Here is a 23,596-nt window from a genome sequence, read left to right on the forward strand (position 1 = left end):
TTTAAAGTAATTTTTGTAAAATAATAATTTAATTTTATAATATATATTCTATTTAAAAATATAATTATATATTATTTTATTGATCTTGTTAATTTTCTATACATTTTTACTTACTAAATAATTAATATATTATACATAGCCGGCGGAGATTAAAAAAAGAAAAAGAAAAAGAAAAGGAATGCCGGGCTCATTACACAGAAATGTACAACGAAGATGAGTTAATTCGGGGATTTCCTTGTTCCAACAAAAGAAAGTTGTGAAGGCAAAGTCAATGTCTTCTTCGTACATGTCGTGGAGATCGTCGGGCACGAACAGAAGACCAACTCAACCCACTAACACTTCCAAGAATCGTGGAACTATCTATCCGGACCTAAACCAGGATCCGACTCCAGAACCCGTCATTCACTTTCTCGCCTTTGCCCTCATCATCTTTCTCGGACTCCTACAATTCTTACCGGCTTCCCATTTCCGTCACCCCTCCGACCCTCACAGAAACTGGGTCCCTTTTAACTCCCACTCCTCTCCTTCTCCCACCGTGAAACTCGCCGTTGATGAAGATGACGGGTTGATACACATTGTTTCATGGATGCAATGTTTGGACCTTAAAGTGCTGGTAGTCCTTGCCAACTCAACTCTTTCAAGTTCAAGGTATCGGTTTAATTTCTCGAACTTGCTCTGTTTTCAGGGACCTTTTTTGGGTGCTAGTCTTATCGGCCATTAATGATCCTAAGAGCAAATTTGAAGAGTTTACTTCAAGATTCCAAATGCTAAATAATTTGTCGCCTGTTCTGCTTTTCTCACTCATTTTTTCTGTGTTTTTCTAAATATTCAGATATCCAGATTTGCTTCACTTTCATTTCTTTACACCTCAAGGGGACAAAGACAAAGTTTCCTTTTATAAGTTGAAAGTTTTATTTCCACATTCAAACCTTGAACTTCATGGGTAATATATTGTTTTTTCTTCTTATTATTATTACATACTTACAAGGTTCATGTCTTGATTCTTGTTGATGTTGTTGTCAAAATATGTAGGCAAGAGAAAGTGAAAGAAATATTTAAGAGGGCTTCTTCTGAAGCAGAATATGACAGTCTCAATCTTGAGGAAATAGCACCTTTCATTATACCGAGTGTTCATCAGTCTCTAACAAAATTCATATATGTTTCTCCCAATCTAATTTTAATGGTTGGTTTCTTCTTTACTATGTAATTTATAGTAGCTAATAGATTAAATTCCTAATATATGTTCAAGACATTGGAAGTTGGAACACTTTAAAACATGATTGCATGCATTCTCTGATGCAAATAGAAGAACTGGATTCTATGTTGCCTCCATATATTTAGTTGTTCAGTGCTTGCCTTACCCCTGATGGGAAGTTACAGGCTTAGAGGATTTTGTGGTCAATTAATGAATGTATTTGAACATTAGGCTATTTTCTTATTTGGGATGGCATTTCTTCTTGTAAAATTTCTAGACTTGGTTTTCATTGCTGGGAAGAATAGAAGAGCTAACCGGAATTGACTTAAGCGCTCATGGTGCTGCAGCTGCTGAGGACTGCTCTAATAGGCTAAACAGCTATATCAGCTTGGATGTTTTGGATGCTATTCAAAGATCGGCCTCAAAACCATGGATATCCGTGACACCATATGTGAAGGATGCATGTATGCCTGGCTTAAGTTTGCTTTTGATTAATGGAAAGAAACTAGGGGAGTTTTTGGAGGCCGTCTTATGGTGGAGTAAAGTTCTGAATTGGAGTGACAGGTTTCTTGTTTTTTCCCTTCCGCTGTAATATTCGTCATAAAGATGATAATATTACTTCCTTATATTCATCTCATAACCAGAGAATGATTACTTCTACATTCGTTTGCATGTATATATATATATGCAGGAGTGATAAAAGGAACCCTGCAATAGGATTAGCCCTCTATAACAGATATCTAAAGCTTTCAAATTCCTGGTTGGTGAAGGAACCAGCATCAGTAGACACCATTGAAAAGAGCATGATCACTCATTATGATGGCCCCAAGATTGTTTGCTCTGAATTTGGAAATGATACCATTCCAGGCTCATCTCATGGAAACTTATGGATAAAGTACCTTCCTTCAATGTCAAATCAGATTTTGGGGAGTTAGAATAACATACTATTTGTGGGTTTACACTATCAAATTCCCAATATTTGCAGCAAAAGGCAAGATATGTTTACAAAGTGCCGCCTGCCAAGTGCCAACAACCATGATTAGCTACAAATTTCTTAGCCGGCCCTTATCTAGTTGTGCATTGCTCGATTTTAATGTCCTTTGTTTTTAGCTATCAACGCAAGTAAGTCAGAATAAATCTGCGAATTAATCTTATACATTTTTATATTGGGATCATTGGTCTGACCACAAGCCAACTTTCTGCCTTGTATATAACCTTGTTGTTTCCCCATGGAGGTTTTAGTTGCATTGGTACTTGATATCAGTTTAATATGAACCATTATATTCAAAGTCAAAGGCTCTATTCACCTGGCAAGCTTATTAATTGTTCATTTGTTTTTCAGTTCGGCAAGCCTATGCAATTGGTCTTTGTTTTTTAATCATTTTTGCCTGGGCTCCTACGCCAAAGTTCCTTGATGAAAGGATAATAATGAAAATAAATACCCATGAATTAACGCATTTCAAGTTCTCAAAACTAACGTGTAAATTTCATTACCCACAGATTATCACGCCATTAATTGTGTTTATGCGTCACCTAACCAATAACGAATAATTTAAGAGCTTTGGAGGGCTGCTCAGGGTAATTATAATCCATGTTCTTGAAGATATATAACAATACATGAATGATTCTGTGGAATTATTTTAGTCTTTGAAGATATATAAAAAAAGGTTGGCTGACATTGTAGAAACAGAATAAAATAACACATGAAATACTATCCTTTTATATATTAGGAAGCTCAAATCTAGAGGCAGATGAACACAATAGAGTAATTTTTTATGTTGTTCTTCTTTTCGTGTTTTGAACAATAATATTAATTGCTTTTCTCTTGTAATCTTTAAGATGCCCATTGTCACCTTCATAAAATTGACTATATATATATTTGGTTTGGAAAAAAAAACACCTTCCCAAGATTCAATTCTCGAATCTAGAGGCAATTCTGATTGGTTAAGCAAAAACCAAGTCTTTGAAGACCTTTTTGAGTATTTTGAAGTAAACAGCAAGGCAAGGTCGATTTGCATATAATCATATAATATTTTAACACAAAGAAAGAAAAGGGTGAAGTGTTTTTGAGGACGAGGGATGAAAATGTATATATATTTTTATCCGTGAAATGCGGCTTAATGAAGGCCTGCTAGATCTAGGAAAGTCCAACTTCTAGCATTGGAAAGTCCTTCTATTTCAGAAACTACAATGATAGAATATGTTTAACATTACAAAAATCAATGAACTTTGTTCCTTTGTTTTTGTATTTACACTACTTGTGTATACATCCATGATTACAATGGCCGGAATCTATAATTTTCTGAACGCCAGGGACCTATGTGATTTTCCATAGGCATTTTCGTACTCTTTTGACTTTTCTTCTTCATATGATATATAGTTGAAGAAGGAGCTTGAAGTTTGTGAACTTTGTTAAAGATGGCGGCTGCATCATCAAGGAAAAGGAAGGGGAAGATTAGATGGAGCAAACTATATTCTTTTGCTGCATGCTTTCGACCCTTGACATCCGAAGAACGGCCGGCGGCTCGTGAGCTCATCGGTCGGCCGGGGTTTTCTCGGGTGGTGTTTTGCAACGAGCCTCACCTACACAAGAGAAAGCCTTACAAATACCCTTACAACTATATATCCACAACCAAATACAACGTTCTGACTTTCCTTCCAAGAGCACTTTTTGAGCAGTTTAGAAGAGTAGCCAATTTCTATTTTTTATTGGCAGCAATTTTCTCACTATTTTCTTTAGCTCCTTTCTCACGAGCTAGCTTGATTGCTCCTTTGGTGTTTGTGGTTGGAATCAGCATGCTTAAAGAGGCTGTTGAAGATTGGCATAGGTTTTTGCAGGTAACTTGTAACTAAGCATCACTTGTTCATCTATATTTTGTACCATTTACTTATTAGATAAAGCTGTTTTTCTTTTTTGCAGGATTTGGATGTAAACAATCGAACTGTAAAGACTCATATAAGCAACGGGGTGTTTGTAGATAAGTTGTGGAAAGAACTTCGTGTAGGGGATGTTGTAAAGGTTAACAAAGGCGAATACTTTCCGAGTGATCTTCTTTTGTTGTCTTCCAGCTATGAAGATGGTGTTTGTTATGTGGAAACCATGAACCTTGATGGAGAAACGAATCTGAAGATCAAAAGATGCTTGGAAGCCAGTCTTTGTTTGAATGAGGATGAAGAATTCAGTAAATTTAAGGCCACTGTTCACTGTGAGGATCCGAATCCGAACCTTTACACCTTTGTTGGGAACATAGAGTTCGAGAAGGAATCGTATCCTTTGAGCCCTTCTCAATTGCTTTTACGAGATTCGAAACTCAGAAACACTGATTACATTTATGGAGTAGTGATCTTCAGTGGACATGATACAAAAGCAGTACGGAACTCGACAAGGTCGCCATCTAAACGTAGCTGGATAGAGAGGAAAATGGATCATATTATCTACATTCTTTTCTCAATGCTTGTTTTGGTTTCCTTGGTTTCCTCCTTTGGATCTTTATTGTACTTGAGGCAGGACATGGTTGATTGGTGGTACCTTCAATTGCCAGATGATAATAAAGTCAATGACCTTGATGATTCGAACTCTGAAAAATATGATGATCGCTTCTTCAATCCATCAAAGCCGGTACAATCAGCTGGTTTACAGTTCATACGGGCCCTTATATTGTATGGCTACTTAATCCCGATTTCTTTATACGTCTCCATTGAAGTTGTTAAAGTTTTACAAACAATGCTTATCAATAAAGACATAGAACTGTATGATGATGTAACATGCAAGTCAGTTCAAGCTCGGACTTCGAATTTAAACGAAGAACTTGGCCAGGTAGAAATGATACTCTCAGATAAAACTGGGACTCTGACATGTAATCAGATGGAGTTCAGGAAATGCTCAATTGCTGGATTGTCATATGGGGGTGATATAACTGAGGTTGACCTTGCTGCATCAATGAGAATGAATACTGATTTTGAACCATTCGAGTTCAGTATTGATGAGACCGATGGAGCAACCCGAAGCTTTGAACCATTTGACTTCTCGGTATCAAGTTTTAGTGCTCAAAATGGGAATGCAAGACTTACACAAACTGAGGGACCTGTTATCAAAGGTTTCAACTTTAGAGATGACAGGCTTACGAACAAGAATTGGATCCATGGATCCAACTTATTCGTCATTACAATGTTCTTTAGAGTCATGGCTTTGTGTCATACAGGCATACCTCTCGAAGATGATAATCATAAGACGGATAAGCTAAGTTATGAAGCAGAATCACCAGAAGAAGTATCTTTCCTTATCGCCTCACAAGAGTTCGGTTTCCAATTTTGTAGAAGAACTCAATCATTGATGGTTCTTAAGGAGTTCGATCCTTCCTCTATGAAGGAAGTTGAGAGGTAACTTCTTGTTTTTCACAAAATTTACTTTGTTTCTAATAGTTTCCTTTCAATTTAATGCCTAAATATGATATATCAAGGTCATCTTCAGGGAATACAAGCTGCTAAATCTGTTGGAATTCAGCAGTTCGCGTAAGAGGATGTCGGTTATAGTCAGCAATGAAGATGGCCAAATTTTTCTACTTTGCAAAGGTGCAGACAGGTATATCTAACACCTTGGATTACTTCAAATGCCGATTGATTCAATTTCATATAATAAGAATTGAAATGTAATCCATTATTTATAACTTGGGACTAGTCCATTGAAACCACCTTATCACTTATGTCATGTGTTTCAATTGGTCTTGATTTTCAGCATAATCTTCGATAGACTAGCTGATAACGGGAAGGCATATGAGCAAGCAACCACTATGCATCTTTCAAGTTACGCTGAAGATGGTCTTCGCACCCTAGCTTTCGCCTTCAGGACGATTGAGGCAGCTGAGTACGAAAGTTGGAACACAATATTTACACAAGCCAAAGCTACCATTGGTCCTGAAAGAGAAGAACTACTAGAGCAAGCATCCGAAATGATAGAAAAGGACTTAATCTTATTAGGTGTTGTAGCTGTTGAAGACAAGTTACAAAAAGGGGTCAGTCAGTTATCTCCCTCTTTTGTCACTTTCTATGTGTTTTCTCTGGTTTTGTTCAATAGCAACGATACATATTCAGACATGTTCAAGCAAATGTCAAAAGTTTTCAAAAAAAAAGCAGCCCTGGGTGTCCTTGCTTGTTGCATTTACTACTTGATCTAACAAGCATATGATTCCAACATTAGTTTCCTGCAATCAACTGCTTATTCTACTTGATCTAACAGGTTCCAGAGTGCATAGATAAACTTGCCCAAGCAGGGTTGAAAATATGGCTGCTCACTGGTGACAAGAGGGAGACTGCCATAAATATAGGGTGAGGCTTATATCACAGTTCCATATCTTTGTGTGTGTGTATATATCGCAGTTCCATATATAATTGCTATTGTATTACCCCATTTGGCAGATTTGCTTGTAGCTTACTCCGTCAAGATATGAAGCAATTCCATTTGAGTTTGAGCAGAGATGCTGAGTCTAATAACCAAGTAAAGGTAAAAGTTAACTTGAAAAGGGCATTATGTTTGTCATATGCTTGGTAATAACAGTGACTCCTTTTTCTAGCTTTTCAGGATATGAAAGAAGACATTTTGCAACAAATTGAAAGTTCATACAAAATGGTCTGTGAAGAAAGAAACAAAGAGGCTCCATTTGGTCTAGTTATAGATGGAAAAGCTCTTGAAATTGCTTTGAGAGGGGACGTAAAGAATGAGTTCTTGCAATTGGCTGTTAACTGTGCTTCTGTCATATGCTGTCGAGTGTCCCCAAAACAGAAAGCTCTGGTATAGCATTTTGTCTTTGTTTCCTGTCACTCCTTCAATGATACATGGAAGCTGAGCAAATTCAATTTTCAACATCATATGATATTGATTTGTGTGGCAATTACAGATCACTAGATTAGTAAAGCAATATACTGGCAAAACAACTCTTGCAATTGGGGATGGGGCAAATGATGTTGGTATGATTCAAGAAGCTGATATTGGAGTCGGGATCAGTGGTATGGAAGGAATGCAGGTAATTTTTCATTACTTTCATTTAGATCAATGGTGGCAAGGGATCTTTAGGCTTCTGCATTGACTCTTAGTTCTATATACTTGTCGTACATCAAGCTAAAAGTAGTTTTTTCATGGATGATCACTTGCAGGCAGTCATGGCCAGTGACTTATCGCTACCACAATTCCGATTCTTGGAGAGATTGCTTATTGTTCATGGCCATTGGTGTTATCAGAGAATATCAAAGATGGTACATCTTTAATTTATATTTAAAAAAATTTCATGTATATACATGCATATATACATACATACATTCAAGACCTTAATTACTGGTGAAATGGTTGTAGGTTCTGTATTTTGTCTACAAGAATGTTGCTTTTGGCCTCACTCTATTCTACTATGAATTATACACAAGTTTCTCTGGAGAAGTCTTGTATGATGATTGGTATATGACAATGTTCAATGTGATGTTGACATCCTTGCCTGTCATAGCATTAGGAGTCCTTGAGCAAGATGTTTCATCGGACATATGCTTGCAGGTAATGTTTAACTAAAAACGAACACATAAAGCTTCCATCTTCGAAACATTTACACAAATTTTCTCTGGTTCTTATGAAATGAAGCAGTTTCCAGCACTTTATCAACAAGGGCCAAGGAACGTACACTTCAGCTGGAGCCGCATTATCGGGTGGATATTAAATGGCGTGGTTAGTTCTCTAGTCATCTTCCTGGCAAACATTTACATACTCTCCCCAACAGCAATGCGAGAAAATGGATTCGTAGCGGATATCGATTCTCTAGGTGCTATAACATACACCTGCATAATATGGACTGTCAATTGTCAAATTGCCCTAATCACCAGCCATTTCACTTGGATCCAACATCTCTCTATATGGGGAAGCATCCTGTTATGGTACATTTTCTTGCTAGTCTATGGTGCATTGCCTCCAAATTTCTCAGGAAATGCATTCCAAGTGTTGGTCGAAGGCATCGGATCGGCACCCTTGTACTGGATGATCACGGTGCTCGTGGTCGTCGTGTCTCTGCTACCATACTTCATACACATCGTGATCCAAAGATCATATTTTCCCATGGATGATCATATCATCCAAGAAATGGAGCAGTGCTACAAGAAATATGATGTGAGAGATAATGAAATGTGGGTAAGAGAACAAAGGAACTCCCAGAGGTCTACTCGCATTGGGTTTTCAGCAAGAGTTGATGCAAAAATTTTGTCATTCAACCAACAGTTGCAACAAAAGAAATTGTCAATTTATAGAAGTGTGACAAATAGCCCCATATATAGATCAATAACTGCCAGTCCCTTTTCCTAATACTCTACTTCTTCCTCATTCTTTAATTTCATTCAGATATTGTACATTAGGAAATTGCTTATGTTATTCAAACTATTCTACTTGTACTCGATGCATCTTTGAATATGCGTACAAGAGCATCGGTGAAAGTTAGAATTTTGTGTTAAGAGTCGAAATAAAATTAAAATTTTTTGAAGAGCCAAAAGCCCAAACACACAGAATACCCTTTCTGTTAGCATCAATAATTAAAACCCAAAAAACCTTAAACCGTTCCATTTAGACTCTGCAGAGGTTTTGAAGTTCTACAAAAAGCAAAAGCCATTGCCGAGCTTTTGCAAAAATACATGAAATATTTGTTAAAGAAACCGTTCCATTTATATGAGTAAGAAGAAGAAATTTTAGGAAATAATAGCATTGAAGATATCAGTTGGCTTTGTTCCCTTTCTGAATCCGAGCTTGTAAGTTATTTTTTTTTCTCTGTCTAAATGAAAATCGGTAAAGAAGTTGAGCATTTAATTGAAATAAAATTTGAACCCTATTTGCAGGATTTTCTGATTAGCTTAAAGAAGCTTGCCGTGAAACGTGCTATTGCAATTGGACATGTTCAACTACCCAATAAATTTGATTTGATGGTGCTTCAAGCCCCTGGTATTTTTACCCTTACATTTGTTTTTACTTGTTAATTTGATAGTTTGCTTTGATGGGTTGCCCTTGCATTTTTGGTTCTTTCAATGCTGTTTTGGGAAGTTTGGATTTTAAATTAGTATGGCACCCCTGGGCTGCTTCTGTGCTTATGTAATGCAAGCTTACTTGTAAAAGATTGTGGCTTTGACTCATTCCTTGTACTCTCTTCGTAGTTTCTTAAAGTGTGTTGAAATACTAATGACCACTAACGTAAATACTTTGAGAAATATTTGACCACCTTTGCACTTGCATATTGCATTCGATTTCGGTGACATTATTTAGTTATCTTTTTCTCTGTGTGCGTGTGAGTGAGTGTTTTGATGTTCTAATTCTAAAGGAAACTGCAGTAGCTAACTAGGTGATTCTGTAATGACATACTCAGTATGCCTTTTGACCTGCCTCTTAAGAAGTCATTCCGGACCAAGAATGTTCGTGATGGTGATGTGGGTCTTATAATTCTTCCTTTCTTTTGTTTCCATTTCTATACCTTATCCTTTTGTTATGAAGGTCTAACCAAAGTTAATTTATGGAACCCCTCATGGGAAAAAAATAGAAAGATGATGCATTCAGCTCTATGTTTTATTCTTGCTACTGTTATTGGTGAATATTCATTTGTCTAGTTGGTTGGTTCATTTTATCCATTAATTTTTGCTTTGCTTGGTATCTCTGGCTGAGAAGTGTCTCTTATGGCCTTGTGTTTGACTTGCTTGGGACTTGCACAACATAAGTGCAATCAAAGAGTAGTTGGGATTCTAGAAGCCCTATGTGGCCTAAGTTTTGTTCAGTTTACTTGCATAATGTTCATAAACTAGAAATAGCTTAGGCTTGCCTTGTCACCTATAGAGTAAGAAAGATACTGAACATAGAACATCACTCTTACATTGTATTCAAAGTTCTCTGTTTGGTTCTCACGATATTTCAGTTTCTCATGTTCTTTGTTATGACTCGGTTCAATCTAGACTTCAGTTTTTGCTTGTTATTCCCTTATATGTATAGTTGATCTTGGTTGTTAAATTCTATATATGGGATAACCATTGTCTTGTGACCTTTTTATAGGCTTTATTTTGATGGAATGTCTCAAAGAAAAGGTTAAGGACCTTTCCCTTATTCCCAGCTTGGTAAATTCTGCTGCATTTCTTGATTATCTGATTTATTAAAATGTAAGCTCGAGCCTGTGATGAGCATTGAAGAGCTAAAGAATCACATTGCATTTAAAGCAAGAAAGCAATTTTACAGAAGGTATGTTTGAAACTATCAGTTTGAATTTATATATAGATTTCCTAGTTAAGAATGCATCCATGATTCTCGTACCAACAATCATCATTGTGTTCACTTTGGTCGGTTAGTATTTGCCTTCAACAATCAGAAAAAGAAAAAAGAAAATAAAACAATTTGTGGAAAGCTATTCTAGACTAGGAATTAGATTCTTATTTTAGCTCACTCCTGGGACTTGGTTGTTTTCAATACCGAAAATTTTCAATATCATGAATGTAGGAGTTAGTCTCACATTTCCTTCATTTAGAAATCTAGTAGGATTAAGTCTTATGGTCAGTTTTTATTTCATTGAATTTCAATCTTGTTAATGTTGAAGAAACAATACATGTCATTACTGATGAGATTAATCATTAATAGATGACCATAATTTCTTGTTGGTTGCTGCTGTCAGTGTGTGAAACAAGAACAATCTTGAAACAGTAGCATGTAAATGTCACCATCTTCATTCATAGACTATTGTAGTTCTATCCCATTTGGAAAAAAAACTTCAATATGATGTGAAGTGTTTATAGAACTAAATCGTTGAGTTGAAATGATCGTAGCTCGACCTTTTATCGTTCTATGGTTTTTTTATTTTTTATTTTTTGCAAAAACAAATCATGTTGGTAAAGTTATTTTTAATAGTAAAAAGGGATTGGTTTTGGGAGAATCCACTTCCTATGGTATTATGTTAGATCATGAAAATTGTGCAGCAATGTTAGTACATATACAATGAAAATCCAAAAATGTGGGGGTGAATATGATCATGGGATTCCTTTTGCATCAGTCAGAGCAAGGCAAGAAAGATTGAGGAGGCCCTTCATGTTCTTAGTCTTTTTTACAATAAAGGGTCTTCTAAGAGATATTGCTTCATCAAAATTCCTAATAAAGTATACAACTTTGATGGAATTATGGCCCTTGACCATTTCGTACGTACCACTATTTTTTTAAAAATTATTTTTAAATCCAATTTGTCTTGTAACCAACAGAATAAAGTCAAAAAGGATGATGCACTAAACGGTGCTGGAAAACTCTTATGAACGTCGGTGTTTTTTTTAAGGTTAAATTATGTTATTAGTGTTTGCATTATGTGTAAATTGTTAACTCGATTCTGAATTTTAATTTGATCCTTTTTAATTCATTTATATTTTGAATTTTAAAATCTCAGTCTTGGCTAAACGATTGTTGTTAAATTCATTAGGTTAAGTTTAGTTATTTTCAAAATTTTATGCGACAAACATAGTATGACATGTGTAATGCCATGTCAGCTTGTTATTTTTACATATTATGCACAAGAAAGTTTATAGACTTAATGTCAAAACTGAAAATTCTAAATTTGAAAAGTATAGGGACTAAAAAAGATTAAATTAGAAAACTTTGACTAAATTTACAATTTTACCCATAGTATAAAACTAATAGCAGAATTTAGCCGACATATTTAAAAAATATATATTAAGACAAAATTTGACAAATTCAAAAAGTACAAAGAACTAAAATTGATCAAAATAAAACATAAAAACTCTTAATCAGTGGTCAAGGGTTCGATCCTCGACTTGAGTATGGAGCAACTTTAAAACTCGTGATCAGTATTTATAATGAGTCTACAAAATACGGAAGATTAGTTACTAAGCTTGCTCGGTAAATACCTTTAAAAATTAAAAAAAAACATAAAAACTAACTAACTTAAACATAATTTTTTAAACCAATAGATGAATTTTATAATATAAAAATTTGATAGTTTTTCAAAAATATCATTCAATAAAATTACCATTGGATATTAATATCCGCAACATTTTAGTATTTTCAAACTGCCACATTTTTGTAAGAAGAGGAAAAAAGAAGGAAAATTCAAGTCTTCACATCCTTCCATGCTTTGCTTTGGATTGAAATGTCAAAAGAGAAAAAAGAGCATAATAATAATATTATCATTAAAGTTATAGTTCAGAGAGACTAATTAGTCTAATTAGGGCTTGTGAAGAAATGATTAAATATAATTCCCCTTTGTCCCCTCGCCTCTCCAAAAGAAAAGAAAAGAAAAAGAAAAAAAACAGACCAACTCTACATAAATTTATCCCATTTCTTTGCTCATATATATACCTTTGAAACTCTCTAATACTAACAAAAGACAAAGACAAAATGATCATGTAACAACAAAAACCCAAAACACACTTACAAGACAAGATAGGCACATGATGATGATGAGATTTGACATATTGGGTCATATTATATTATAAATACTGTACTCTATATATTATATGGTCGACAATGAGCTACAAAAAGTAGTCATATACACAAAGCATGCAAAGGAATCTTATCGTATCATAATTTTGGTTTAAGATTACAAACATATATTGTCGGTAAAAAACATTGATTATTGGATTAATTAAATGGACATTGGACCTAAAAAGATTTTGCTTCAACCTCAAGCAACTCTTAATAAAAATTATTCCCTATCCAATATGAGATCATCAAACAGTATATTGGAATTGGGATATGGATCTAATTAAATAAAACAAAGAAACTTTCAACTTTGATAAGAAATCTTAATTATTATACCCAATGCATGAGCTTATTATGACTTTTGGGTTAAGTTGTTAATATATATATCCTTACAAAGGTCAATGTCACCAAAAATTACTAGTATTTAATTTGTTCACGTCAAGAAATAGGCAGGATCTTACCATTGTAATCAGAAAATCTTTGCTGACAATATTTCATTATAATACGAGTATTTTCTTCTCTAAGTTTATTGTATCTAATAATGATATTTTCACAAGCAAAATGCATTGAAAATTTTTCCTCTATAAATTCTTTTTGGAGTTATATATGGTGGTTTAGTTAATTTAATGATTTATGTATTATTAATATATTAAATATAGTTTAATTTTGCTATGTCCAACAAATTAAATCAATAATGGAAGTGGAAAGGTGCTGACCCTCACTTTTCTTTTTTTTTTCTTATAAAAAATATTATAAGTAAATATTTTGAAAAACTATAGAATCAAACCATTATAACACATACATAGATGATTGTACGTGCACATGATGGGATTAGAGAACCGTACATGCACATTGTAAGACTTAAATCTGAGTAATCAAGATGCAAGACCTCAACTTTCGCTAACAATATTAAAGCTTAATTGCATATAAAGTCTCACTTTTGCATTATATGATAATAATATTTTTTTGGTAGAAAAAAGATAGCGAAAAACTCAAAAAATTATACTAGTGACTCAAAGTAAGAACATAATCCGCCTCAATTAAACTTCTAGCTGATTGCGGTGGTTTTTCAAACCAATGAATTTCTGTGGAATACTTAACCATAAAATCAACTACTGTAATTTGCGACCTCTTCATCAAATGTACTTAATACATTTTTAGTATAAATTCATCAAATGTACTTCAAATATTTTCACTTTTTAATATTCAATATTTTAGTTTTTTACTACACCTAAAATGGAACAAGACTCTGTTTTTAAAATCTAAAAACTACATTAACAATCTATTAAATAATTCCACTCTTTGAAAATAAAAATCTTCCCTATATGAATATTCCTTGCATATTCTCTTCACTAATTGACTAAACTTGTATTGGTATTGCTTGAAATACATTTGCTTGCTTTAAATATATGCATAATTTGAAGTTTCAAAATGGTGGATGTTAGGTATTCTATTATATCATTCAAAGCTACAGCTCATGAGAATGCAATTTTTTTTTTGTAAAAAAAAGAAAGATTTAATGAAAATGAATGAATTCAATGAACATTTAGATTTCTCATTGATTTGATAGATGTAACATCAAACCTATTCATAATTTGATTTTTTTTTCCTTTTTGAGCTATAATACTCAATGTTTAAACTTATATTTTGAATCTATGATTTTGGCCTCACAAATTTTTTATTGCATCAAATCACCCCATCCAACACAGATTGGCATATGTGAATTCAAGATATGAAAAGAGATTAAATTTCTATAAAAGGGGGAAATAGGGTGGCTGCAAATATCAAATAGAGGAGTTTCATGGATTTACTTAAATTGACAATATTGGCATAAAGTTTAGGTGAGAAAATTTGATAACTGATTGCTTCATCAAACTTTTGTCCCCTAATTTCTCAATCCCATATTCTTCAAAAATGGCCACAATTTGACTATTGTTTCTCAAGTTTTAATTTGGTCAATAATAAAAGAGAATCCTATACAAAAGTCAAATGAGAAAAAGAAAATACATGTGAATTAAATTTAGTATTTAGCTCAATTGATTGATTGATTGATTTATTATTAAGAAGTGACCTCAATAACATCAATTTTTATGGTTAATTAGGAATGTTATTTGAAATTTGGACACTAAACTCAACATTTGAGTTAAGAACAGTAATTTTGTAACTACAACAATAACTTTAAATAAATTGGTAAGATGCATTAATCTCTCATTGAAAAGTAAATATTTTTGAGCATATAGGAGACTGTATAATAAATTATATTATATATATCTTTTAGGAAGAGAATAATGATCTTGATTAGTGGTATTAGAGTAATCTTTGATTATTTGATTCCTCGTTGAGCACCCCCAAGAAGTGAAGTAATCAGGGTGGACCAAACGTGGTTCTATGTTGAATCCTTGAGGTGAAGTTGTAAAAAGAATAATAAAAAAGTTCATAATTGAATAAGTAGGGCGGATCAATTTTAACTCCACGTTAGGGTTGCAAAAAAAAAACCTATGACAAAGATTAAAAAAAAGCAAATCTAATCATTAATCCCATGTGGAGAAAGACTAAAAAAATGTTCTTTGAATATACAAGAAATTTCAATATTTCATTTTATTTTTTAAGATTTTCTTTTTTATAATTTTCACATGATTTTTCAGATGTTGTAAATTCTAATGGCTGTACTTTTTCCGCACAGCATCATCATATTCCATAAGAAACAAGCAAGCATGTCACGAGTTCAACACCAAAGACTTAGAATTTTATAATCATTAATACCCTTTTTTTCCCCTTTAATAATGTAAGAATTTTGGCAAAATAGACTTCCATTTTCCGCCAACAGACAACATTTGTAGTCTGGATATTCCCTGCCTAGTATTTGCATGTTGCCAATCACTAACACAACCTAATTATATGTCTTGTTTTTCACATGAATTAGACTACCAAATAGTATTCAATTTCACCATTTTCCACAACTCTGGGACCCTTTTTCTTCCAATATATATATATAATATTAACAGAAGTTGAGCTTGGAGGTCAAGATGGAAGGGGATAATTTTCTTGTTTAGAAAATAAAGTAAAAATCTCCTTCCTAAATGAAGTATATGAGATTATTTAAATTATGAGTATTTTAAATCGAATTCTAGATAAAATTATTATAATTATATAACTATATTTATATACATATCTTCAAATTTCTAAAAAAAAAATATTGAATAACACTTAATTCGAAGTTTGACAAACATGATTATGATAATGATTATAATATTTTGATGAAGAAAAAAGATTAATTTCCATTTGTTTGACTAAAATTGCTTGACTAATTTTTTCTAAACAAAAATATGAAATGATTGCTCACCTAACTAACTGACCAAATGGGTTGTGTATTTGTTCCTTCCAAAGCAGCAAAGTGTGCAGTTGTTGCAGTGAAGCACTTCCATTTTTCTCTTTCATTATTATTGTTGTTCTTCGCTTTACCCACCCTCCTCTGTTCTCATAATCTATATTATGGCTACCTATTTTTTCCATCACATTGCAATTTACCCAAATCTATATGTTGCCAAATTCACTATTTATAATATATTGATATTATATTATGACGAAGAAAATTAAATAAAAACATATTAAATGTATATTTTTTTAGAGTGAATAAATAATAAATATGTGATGGGAGCTACGAGTGAGCAATAAAATCGAAAAATCAATTTAAATTGAGGTATTTGGATGGTTTATGAAATGCATGTTAGAAAATCGTGTTACTCGAAATCAAACTGATTTCTATTTTTATCTAATTTATAATTAAATTTATTTTTTATGATATAAAAAAATATTTTATATTTAAAAGAGTGAAAATGACTTAAAAGATTTATATAAAAAATATTCTTTGAAAAAAGGCCATTTAAATAAAGTTATTGATTATTTTTTATTTACTTGAAAAATATTTTTTTAAGAAAAATTTACGAGAAAAACTTTAAAATTTTACCAAATAACATTCAAAATCCAATAAACAAAACTTATTTTTCCAAAATAAGCCTCAAAATTAAAAAAAATGAAAAATTGAAAACCGAATGAACTAAACCAGATTATGATAGACAATTCAAAAAAGCCCTATTGAATTGAACCAATATCACTTCTATGTGAGAAAGCATAGTTTATAAATGTATTTAACCTTTAAATTAAAAAGGCTAAAATCTGTTCTAGATCATTATACTCTTTATACATTTGAAATATAGTCCAATTGTTAACATTATTAATATTTTTTTGTTAAATTCATTGGTGTGTAACATTTTAAAATAAAAAAAAATGATATTGTAATAAATTTGAATTTAATTCAATAATATTAACAATTGAATTTTTATTTTTTAAATTTAAAAAGTAAAAAAACTAAACTCCATAAAATAAAAATAAAAAATTAAATTTCAAATATAAGAAAAATACAACTACATAAAAGCATATTTTAACCAACTAAAAATCACATAGTGCAAATATATATATACCTTAAATAACAGTGTTAAGAAGAATTAATTCTTAATGAGGAATGTTTTTGTAGGGTAGTGAAACCCTAGATCATTGACCCAAATGGTAGGAGACTAGAGTTGACCAAAAATATGATTAATTATTGGATCCATTAACTCAAAGATTTTGGCATTGAGCACCTCATTATGAACTGTGGCCTTGTCACTGGCCCCATTTGCCTTGCCTTATTGATTTTTTTTTTTACAAAAATAAATTTAAATTCCATGTCATTTATCGTATTATCCTTCACCACCTTTCTCTTTTGGAAATGGAGGCACAAATGAATGATTTTGGCATGCACCCAAAGTTGGACAATTTGACAATTCATGTTCTTCTGCCTCCACAATCTATCATAATTATTCAAGCCTCTTTCTCTCTCTGATCTCTCTTTTTAATTTTATAAGTTTAAAGTATTTATATTTTGTATTTTTAAAAAAAAATAAAATCTTTTTGTATAAAAAATGCAAAGAAATGTCTCAATAAGTGCTCTTTTCTACTGTTTTTTTTAAATTAATAAATATAGAAATAAAAAAGTTAACAAATATCACTGACAAAAAAAGAAACCGCATGATTTCAATTAATATATATATATGTATATGTATGTAACCATTGGTATTCATTATTTTATGGGCTAGTGCAGCATGCAAATATGTTTTAATTAATAATTGACCAGAAAATTCAAGCATCATAAATGGCCGATCATGCATATCTAAATTTCAAAAAAAGTTTGAAGGTTTATTTATTTATATGTGTTGTGGCGGAGCAAAGGGATTGGTAGGTCTGTGGCTTTTTAAAATAATTTTATTATTTAAATTATTTATAATTTATAAAATTTTAATTAGTAATAGTAAAATTATATTTTATCTCTAAAATAATAAAATTTAATTTAATTTTTTAAAAATTATAAAAATATAAAGATGAAATTATATTTTTATTATTATAAAAATATAAATTTAATTCTAAATACGTGCGCATTGGAGTTGGGTCCTTAATTGTTGGTCAAACTGTATTATGTATGTAATGATTAATGTTGAAAATATAATTCAAATTAACATGTTATTTTCCTACCTACGCATGCTGCACTCACCCTACTTTCTTTTTATTATCCAAAATCATTTTTAAAGTACTTTTAAGAGATTAATTGTTTTATTTAAATTTAGAAGTAATGAAATTATGGAACATATACTTGTTTATATTTAAAAAATCTAGCTAATATCATTATATTTTTAGAGATAAAATTTATTAATAATTTTAAAGATAATATTATTGAGAGAGAAAATTATAAATTATAAAATATTTAATATTTGTAAGTTTTAAAATATACATAAAAAATATCTAATATTAATACATTAAAAATTCTAAACAATAGTAGCATGCAAATTAAAATTAAAATAGAAGTCATTGAATAATAATAATAATAAAGTAGAATTAAAAAAGTGAAGCTAAATGTGTCGTGTCAGAATGGTGGTGATATGTCTTTTGTCCAACCAAAATCTAAAGAAATGGGTCCGCACCTCAGACCTTTTGCTTATTTAATAACACCTCAACCCTAATTCCGCTCTCATTATTTCTCTCTTTACCTATTCTTCATCTTCTTCAGCTAGTATGTGTTGGTCCTTGAGTTTCAGCTACCTACTCTAATATTATATATCATCTCCCTGTAGGGAAAACAACCTGCAATTAAACTAGGGTTTGAGCTTTTTCTTATTGACAGTAAAGTTTTAAGACTTGTAAAGGTAATCCTACAATATACACACAGAGAGAGAGAGAGAGAGAGAGAGAGGGAGTAGTGGTGGTACTGGATAAGAATGAAGGAGAGTGGAGGAAGAAAGCAGGGAGCAGCGTCGCCATGTGCAGCATGCAAACTTCTAAGGAGAAGGTGCGCCCATGACTGTGTTTTTGCTCCTTATTTCCCAGCTGATGAGCCCCACAAGTTTGCTAATGTCCACAAGGTCTTCGGTGCTAGCAATGTCAACAAGATGCTTCAGGTTTTCTTTTATTTGGGATGGCACCCCTTTCTTCATCATTCCCATACCCCTTAAGCTTTGCTCAAACTGCTGTGACTTCAATTAATAAATTAACATGATGTCACTATGAGCTCATGGATCAGCAAGCTGATGGATTTAAACTTGCAGGAACTACCGGTGCACCAACGGGGAGACGCTGTGAGTAGCATGGTGTATGAGGCCAACGCCCGGGTACGTGACCCCGTATACGGTTGCGTGGGAGCCATATCATCACTGCAGCAGCAGATAGACACCCTTCAAACCCAATTGGCACTGGCCCAGGCAGAGGTGGTGCACCTCAAGGTGAGGCAGACTGCATCCTATTCACATCATGGATTCGCCCCTACAAGCCCAACTAATAGCGGGTCACCCTCTTCCAACCACGGTTCACAAGTCAAGCCCATTTTTGACATGGACGTGGTAATGGACCAGGCTAGCTTGGGAGAACCCATGTGGTCATGCTAGCTTAATTATTATATATTATTACTCTATATAGGCTACATTTTTGTCACCCTATGCTTAATTTCCCTTACGGTATAATACCTAAATCCTTTATATACAGCAATTTGAATGGAAAAAAAGGGAGGTGGTGGCAGTAGCGGTGGCGCTGTGGCGGCGTCAAGGTCATTTAGCTTATTATAGTTTTGCAAAGGTCATGTTCATTAACTATATATTATGTACATATACAATTTTAACCTTATATATGTTTCCCCACCCAAAAAAATACCCTTATATAGTGAGTAATTTATATAATTTACTGAAGCTGGTACATAAATTTCTCCATTATAGCGAGTACTTTTATATAATGGACCGATGAAAACCTTATCTATTATTTCCTCGGATATAAGTTACCCAGACTCAGAGTATATAAAATATATAACATATACCTGAATGATTATTATACCGTAAAATCTTTATCAGATACAATTATACAAATATCAAATACGAACAAGAAAGTAGTTCCACAATTCAACCAAAGAGCATAATTGCCAATGTTTTTTTAACCAAATCAATAATCAAATTGATCAAGACTATCAGTTCACTGGTGCGATTGATTTAACTAAAAAGAAAAAAGATATTCAATTCAACCAATTTTTAAACCGATTCAAAATAATCCATACTAATTCTCCATCTAATCAATTCAAAATCATTCACTAAACTGATACCTTGACCTACGGATCAGGTCCAGTTCAAACATTCTTAGATAATTGTGGTTGTCGAAACATTCTTAGATAATTGCGGTTGTTGATGAACTAAGTCCGATAATCGTCCCACATCAGTACATATTACAGAGAACTATCAGCATTCAAACAAGAGTTGGGAAGTCTCAAATCGGTAAAAAACACCAGAACTCAAAAAATCAAACCCAAGTTTATGAAAACATACCAGTAAAATTAACATGACCACCTTAGACAGATCCATTGCAACCATCATGCATCCCAAAAGAGTTAAATAATTTGAAGGAAATGTTTTCCTCTCTTACTCTCTCCTTTTTTTTTCTTTTTTTTTTTCCATATATATGAACTAAATAATTAACTGCCTCTTTACTTTGTCATGAAGCCCCCTGCCAATATGGTGACAGAACTATCCTCGTTGGTACATCCTGTTACAGCCAAGATATGCGCCATTGTAGGCAAATCGAAAACGTACTACATTTAGGTACATCTCTGCCAGATCACTCTGACCATTTATGGATATGCAAAGTTCAAAAATATCAATAACAATGGTCAGAAATCAGTATCCAATCATACACGCTCATTTCAGTAAAAGTACTACCATTCTTTTACCGCCTCACCAACGATTCTAATGATTCTCATGTGCATGCCTTCTATGTTCTTTATCTGCATAACTACTCCGGCCCGATTTTTGCCCATCTTCCGTGGCATCATGATTGTAACTTGACATGTACTCATGGCGCTTCTTCCCTTCCAATTGTCTTTCAGGTGGACTTCCGAGTTTTCTCTTTCGGCTGTTCACCATTGGGGAAGCATCATCCAGCATTTCACCTTCTTCCGCACCCTCTGTTTCAAATCCTCTAGAAGACTGCCCCTCCGTAACAAAGGTATTCCCCTCTCCCATTTCCCCATGGTCCTTGACATGATCTTGATTCTCATTCCTAGACCAGCTCTGTCGATGTTCTCTCTTGATTTTCTCGTCTTCCACAGCCAACTCAACCCCATCCTCCAGCTCCCTCTCAATAAGATCATCTTCATCCATGACATCTTTTTTCTTCATTGTTTCCCCACGAGACTTCCTCCTTTTCTCAAGCGCAGCCTTCACCTTATCTTTGTCGATTTTAATAGCCTCTTTGGGAGATTGGCTGATGGGCCCTCCTCTAGTGTCCAAGTTTCGTCCAATCACACTGCTAGCCCTACGTGATGCTCCCTCATCTCTCCATTCGCCTGTTTCTTGAATGTCATTTCTTCCACCATTTCTTTCCTGGTCGTCTTCCCCAGTTCGCTCATTTGCAGACCTAGACTTATTTGAAACTTCCCTTGTGTTCTCTTTATGGGGCAATTGCTCAGGATGTTGATTATCCTTGGTTTCCATATCCATCTTGTGATTGGTGATAACACTGCCCATCTCTCCACTGCCATTATCATTACTTTGATTTTGTGCAGCTCTTGAAGGCATCCCATGATTGTCTGCAGATGAATGGTCGGCTGCTGACCTTGACGATGCTTGTTTTTCCTCACTTCCAGAAGGATGTTTTGCTGGGGCTCGATGAGTTGCGCCACCACCAGCACTTCCTTCTACTTCACTACCTTGAGATGGGGGTACTCTGTTTTGCTCATAAAGTTCAAGCATTTGATTACTAACCTCTGCAAGATAACCACAATGACTAAGTAGAATATCCTACAAAAGCCACATGGAAAAAGACGCAAAAAGACAGCTAAGCTATTACTGCAACATCCATGGCCTTTCACAAAGAATGGGAATAAGCAGACTGCCTACCAAAACCAAAGGAAAGACATGAAACAGATAGCTGTAACCAGTGGTTGGATGAATTTTAAGAGAAGCAACCATAAACAATACCAGTTCCATGGGACCATTTAGTAACTGTCGAATTTTATTTGCAAGATCTTCATTACAAAGTAATGGAGAGGAAACCAACCCTCTAATTGGCGTGGGGTGACATCAAATTCTTGCCACCAGACCTTCTCACCATCTGACGGAAGCTTCACTTTGAGGAACTTGGCAGCAAGGAAAATGGCACCGGCCGCAATGTGATGGGGCTTAAATTGCAGGCAGAGCGACGTCCTCAGCCTGCATGCCGCTTTGCAGTGTGTCAAAATTGAGCACTAGGAAGAGATCATTTTAAACACTTGAAGAAACACCAGTTAAACATACCCATCATTAACAAAATTCCATGCAACTTGAGCAAGAGCATTCTGGGCAACCTTGAATTTCTTTATAGCCTCAACTAGAGGTTTATATGGGTGATGGACATTGAGGTCAAAACCCAAAGTTGCAAGTACAACCCTCTCCCCAAGTAAAATTAGTTCCTTTTGTTGCTCATACACTTCCTGCAATATATATCAAGGTTAATGAGTCCCTCATATAACTACAACTGTGCAAACAGAAGGGTTTTTTTTTTTTTTTTTTTTCTCTTTTAAAATAAAGAGGAGTAAGATATGCCACATTTCAAATTAACTTAAAAAAGTTAGGTAGCAAGGAGATGCTTTGCCCAAGAACACAGTGGTTCGAGGGAAAATGTAGAATCTGAGCAAAAATTTACTTTGAGTTCAAGAGGAACAGAAGGAAAGGGAAGAGATCTCAGCCAAGTATTTAAACACATTGGCAACATATAACCCCATAACAACAGATTGGACAAATTTTACATGAGACTAACATCACAAAGGTGAAGTTCTCGACCTGAGTACAGAACTGTGCATGGGAATTTGGGCTCGTTAGATTTATAAAAAGGTTAAAAAACTAGAAGGGCCAGTCTTACATGCCTGAGGAATAAGAAACCGAGTGGAATAGATAACTAAAAAGCACGAAAAATGAATGAGAAAGATTATACAAATGGAATGGCAAGTGAGAGCAGGTTAGAGAACAATTGCACAAGTCAAGTAGCAACAGACACGACGTACAAGAGGCAACTTGAGCATCGGAAAGAAGCACACAAATAGACTGGTAAAAGCACCACTAATTTGAAGAATACCTTCTGTTTGATCCTCTGGGCTGCAGCAGGATCCTTTTTGTGTATTATTTCATAGGAAACAAGAATAACATCCTTTAATGGCCGAGGTGTCTCTTCAACCTTCCCAGCAAGGAACATGCACACAGTGGCAATGGTCTGTCAAGCATGGAAATGAAGTTAGGCAGGTGATGATAAAAAATGTTAAGACTCAGTATTAAAAATCTACATCAGAAATAGAATGATTGGTTAAGTGGACAAAGGAATTATGTTACAAGCTA

General features: G+C 33.8%; 5 protein-coding genes across 5 annotated transcripts in view; 3 read left to right on the forward strand and 2 right to left on the reverse strand.

Moving 5' to 3' along the window:
* Positions 1–146: 146 nt before the first annotated feature.
* LOC107897484 (uncharacterized) lies at positions 147–2,370 on the forward strand. The gene is made up of 5 exons (XM_016822957.2): positions 147–648; positions 833–943; positions 1,033–1,183; positions 1,473–1,759; positions 1,887–2,370. Exons 1-5 carry the CDS (start codon positions 272–274, stop codon positions 2,128–2,130), a joined length of 1,170 nt encoding a protein of 389 aa, XP_016678446.1. The 5' UTR covers positions 147–271; the 3' UTR covers positions 2,131–2,370.
* An 896-nt stretch (positions 2,371–3,266) lies between these two features.
* On the forward strand, positions 3,267–10,556 carry LOC107895748 (probable phospholipid-transporting ATPase 5). Its single transcript, XM_041079646.1, has 13 exons — positions 3,267–4,033; positions 4,116–5,575; positions 5,667–5,777; positions 5,931–6,207; positions 6,432–6,520; positions 6,611–6,695; positions 6,774–6,983; positions 7,090–7,215; positions 7,346–7,444; positions 7,542–7,733; positions 7,821–8,965; positions 9,053–9,155; positions 10,248–10,556. Exons 1-11 carry the CDS (start codon positions 3,614–3,616, stop codon positions 8,526–8,528), a joined length of 3,777 nt encoding a protein of 1,258 aa, XP_040935580.1. The 5' UTR covers positions 3,267–3,613; the 3' UTR covers positions 8,529–8,965; positions 9,053–9,155; positions 10,248–10,556.
* Positions 10,557–18,716: 8,160 nt separating this feature from the next.
* Positions 18,717–19,996, forward strand: LOC107915686 (LOB domain-containing protein 4). Its single transcript, XM_041079648.1, has 2 exons — positions 18,717–19,153; positions 19,301–19,996. The coding sequence occupies exons 1-2, from the start codon at positions 18,974–18,976 to the stop codon at positions 19,634–19,636; spliced, it is 516 nt and encodes a 171-aa protein (XP_040935582.1). The 5' UTR covers positions 18,717–18,973; the 3' UTR covers positions 19,637–19,996.
* A 695-nt stretch (positions 19,997–20,691) lies between these two features.
* On the reverse strand, positions 20,692–23,474 carry LOC121203542 (cyclin-T1-4; the record flags this gene model as incomplete). Its single annotated transcript, XM_041079647.1, is given in 4 exon segments — positions 20,692–21,993; positions 22,287–22,438; positions 22,523–22,698; positions 23,340–23,474. Coding segments are annotated over 4 exon segments (1,482 nt in total), but the record flags the coding sequence as incomplete, so codon positions are not given.
* Positions 23,475–23,519: 45 nt separating this feature from the next.
* LOC121203459 (peroxisome biogenesis protein 1-like) overlaps positions 23,520–23,596 on the reverse strand; it is a 3,287-nt gene continuing 3,210 nt past the window's right edge. Inside the window, exon 6 of the mRNA XM_041079383.1 lies at positions 23,520–23,540. Coding sequence (XP_040935317.1) covers positions 23,520–23,540 — 21 coding nt within the window. The remainder of the gene's footprint in view (positions 23,541–23,596) is intronic.

The sequence above is a fragment of the Gossypium hirsutum genome, chromosome A10 (assembly GCF_007990345.1).
Source record: "Gossypium hirsutum isolate 1008001.06 chromosome A10, Gossypium_hirsutum_v2.1, whole genome shotgun sequence".
Classification (NCBI taxonomy): Eukaryota; Viridiplantae; Streptophyta; class Magnoliopsida; order Malvales; family Malvaceae; genus Gossypium; species Gossypium hirsutum.

Excerpts from the sequence above, each read along its gene's own strand:
- LOC107915686 (XM_041079648.1), top strand. The coding sequence starts at position 18,974 with ATGAAGGAGAGTGGAGGAAGAAAGCAGGGAGCAGCGTCGCCATGTGCA. Across the intron at positions 19,154-19,300 it reads ATGTCAACAAGATGCTTCAG|GAACTACCGGTGCACCAACG; the intron begins GTTTTCTTTTAT and ends TTAAACTTGCAG.
- LOC107895748 (XM_041079646.1), top strand. The coding sequence starts at position 3,614 with ATGGCGGCTGCATCATCAAGGAAAAGGAAGGGGAAGATTAGATGGAGC. Across the intron at positions 7,216-7,345 it reads GTGGTATGGAAGGAATGCAG|GCAGTCATGGCCAGTGACTT; the intron begins GTAATTTTTCAT and ends GATCACTTGCAG. Across the intron at positions 7,734-7,820 it reads CATCGGACATATGCTTGCAG|TTTCCAGCACTTTATCAACA; the intron begins GTAATGTTTAAC and ends GAAATGAAGCAG.
- LOC107897484 (XM_016822957.2), top strand. The coding sequence starts at position 272 with ATGTCTTCTTCGTACATGTCGTGGAGATCGTCGGGCACGAACAGAAGA. Across the intron at positions 1,184-1,472 it reads CTCCCAATCTAATTTTAATG|ACTTGGTTTTCATTGCTGGG; the intron begins GTTGGTTTCTTC and ends TAAAATTTCTAG. Across the intron at positions 1,760-1,886 it reads GTTCTGAATTGGAGTGACAG|GAGTGATAAAAGGAACCCTG; the intron begins GTTTCTTGTTTT and ends ATATATATGCAG.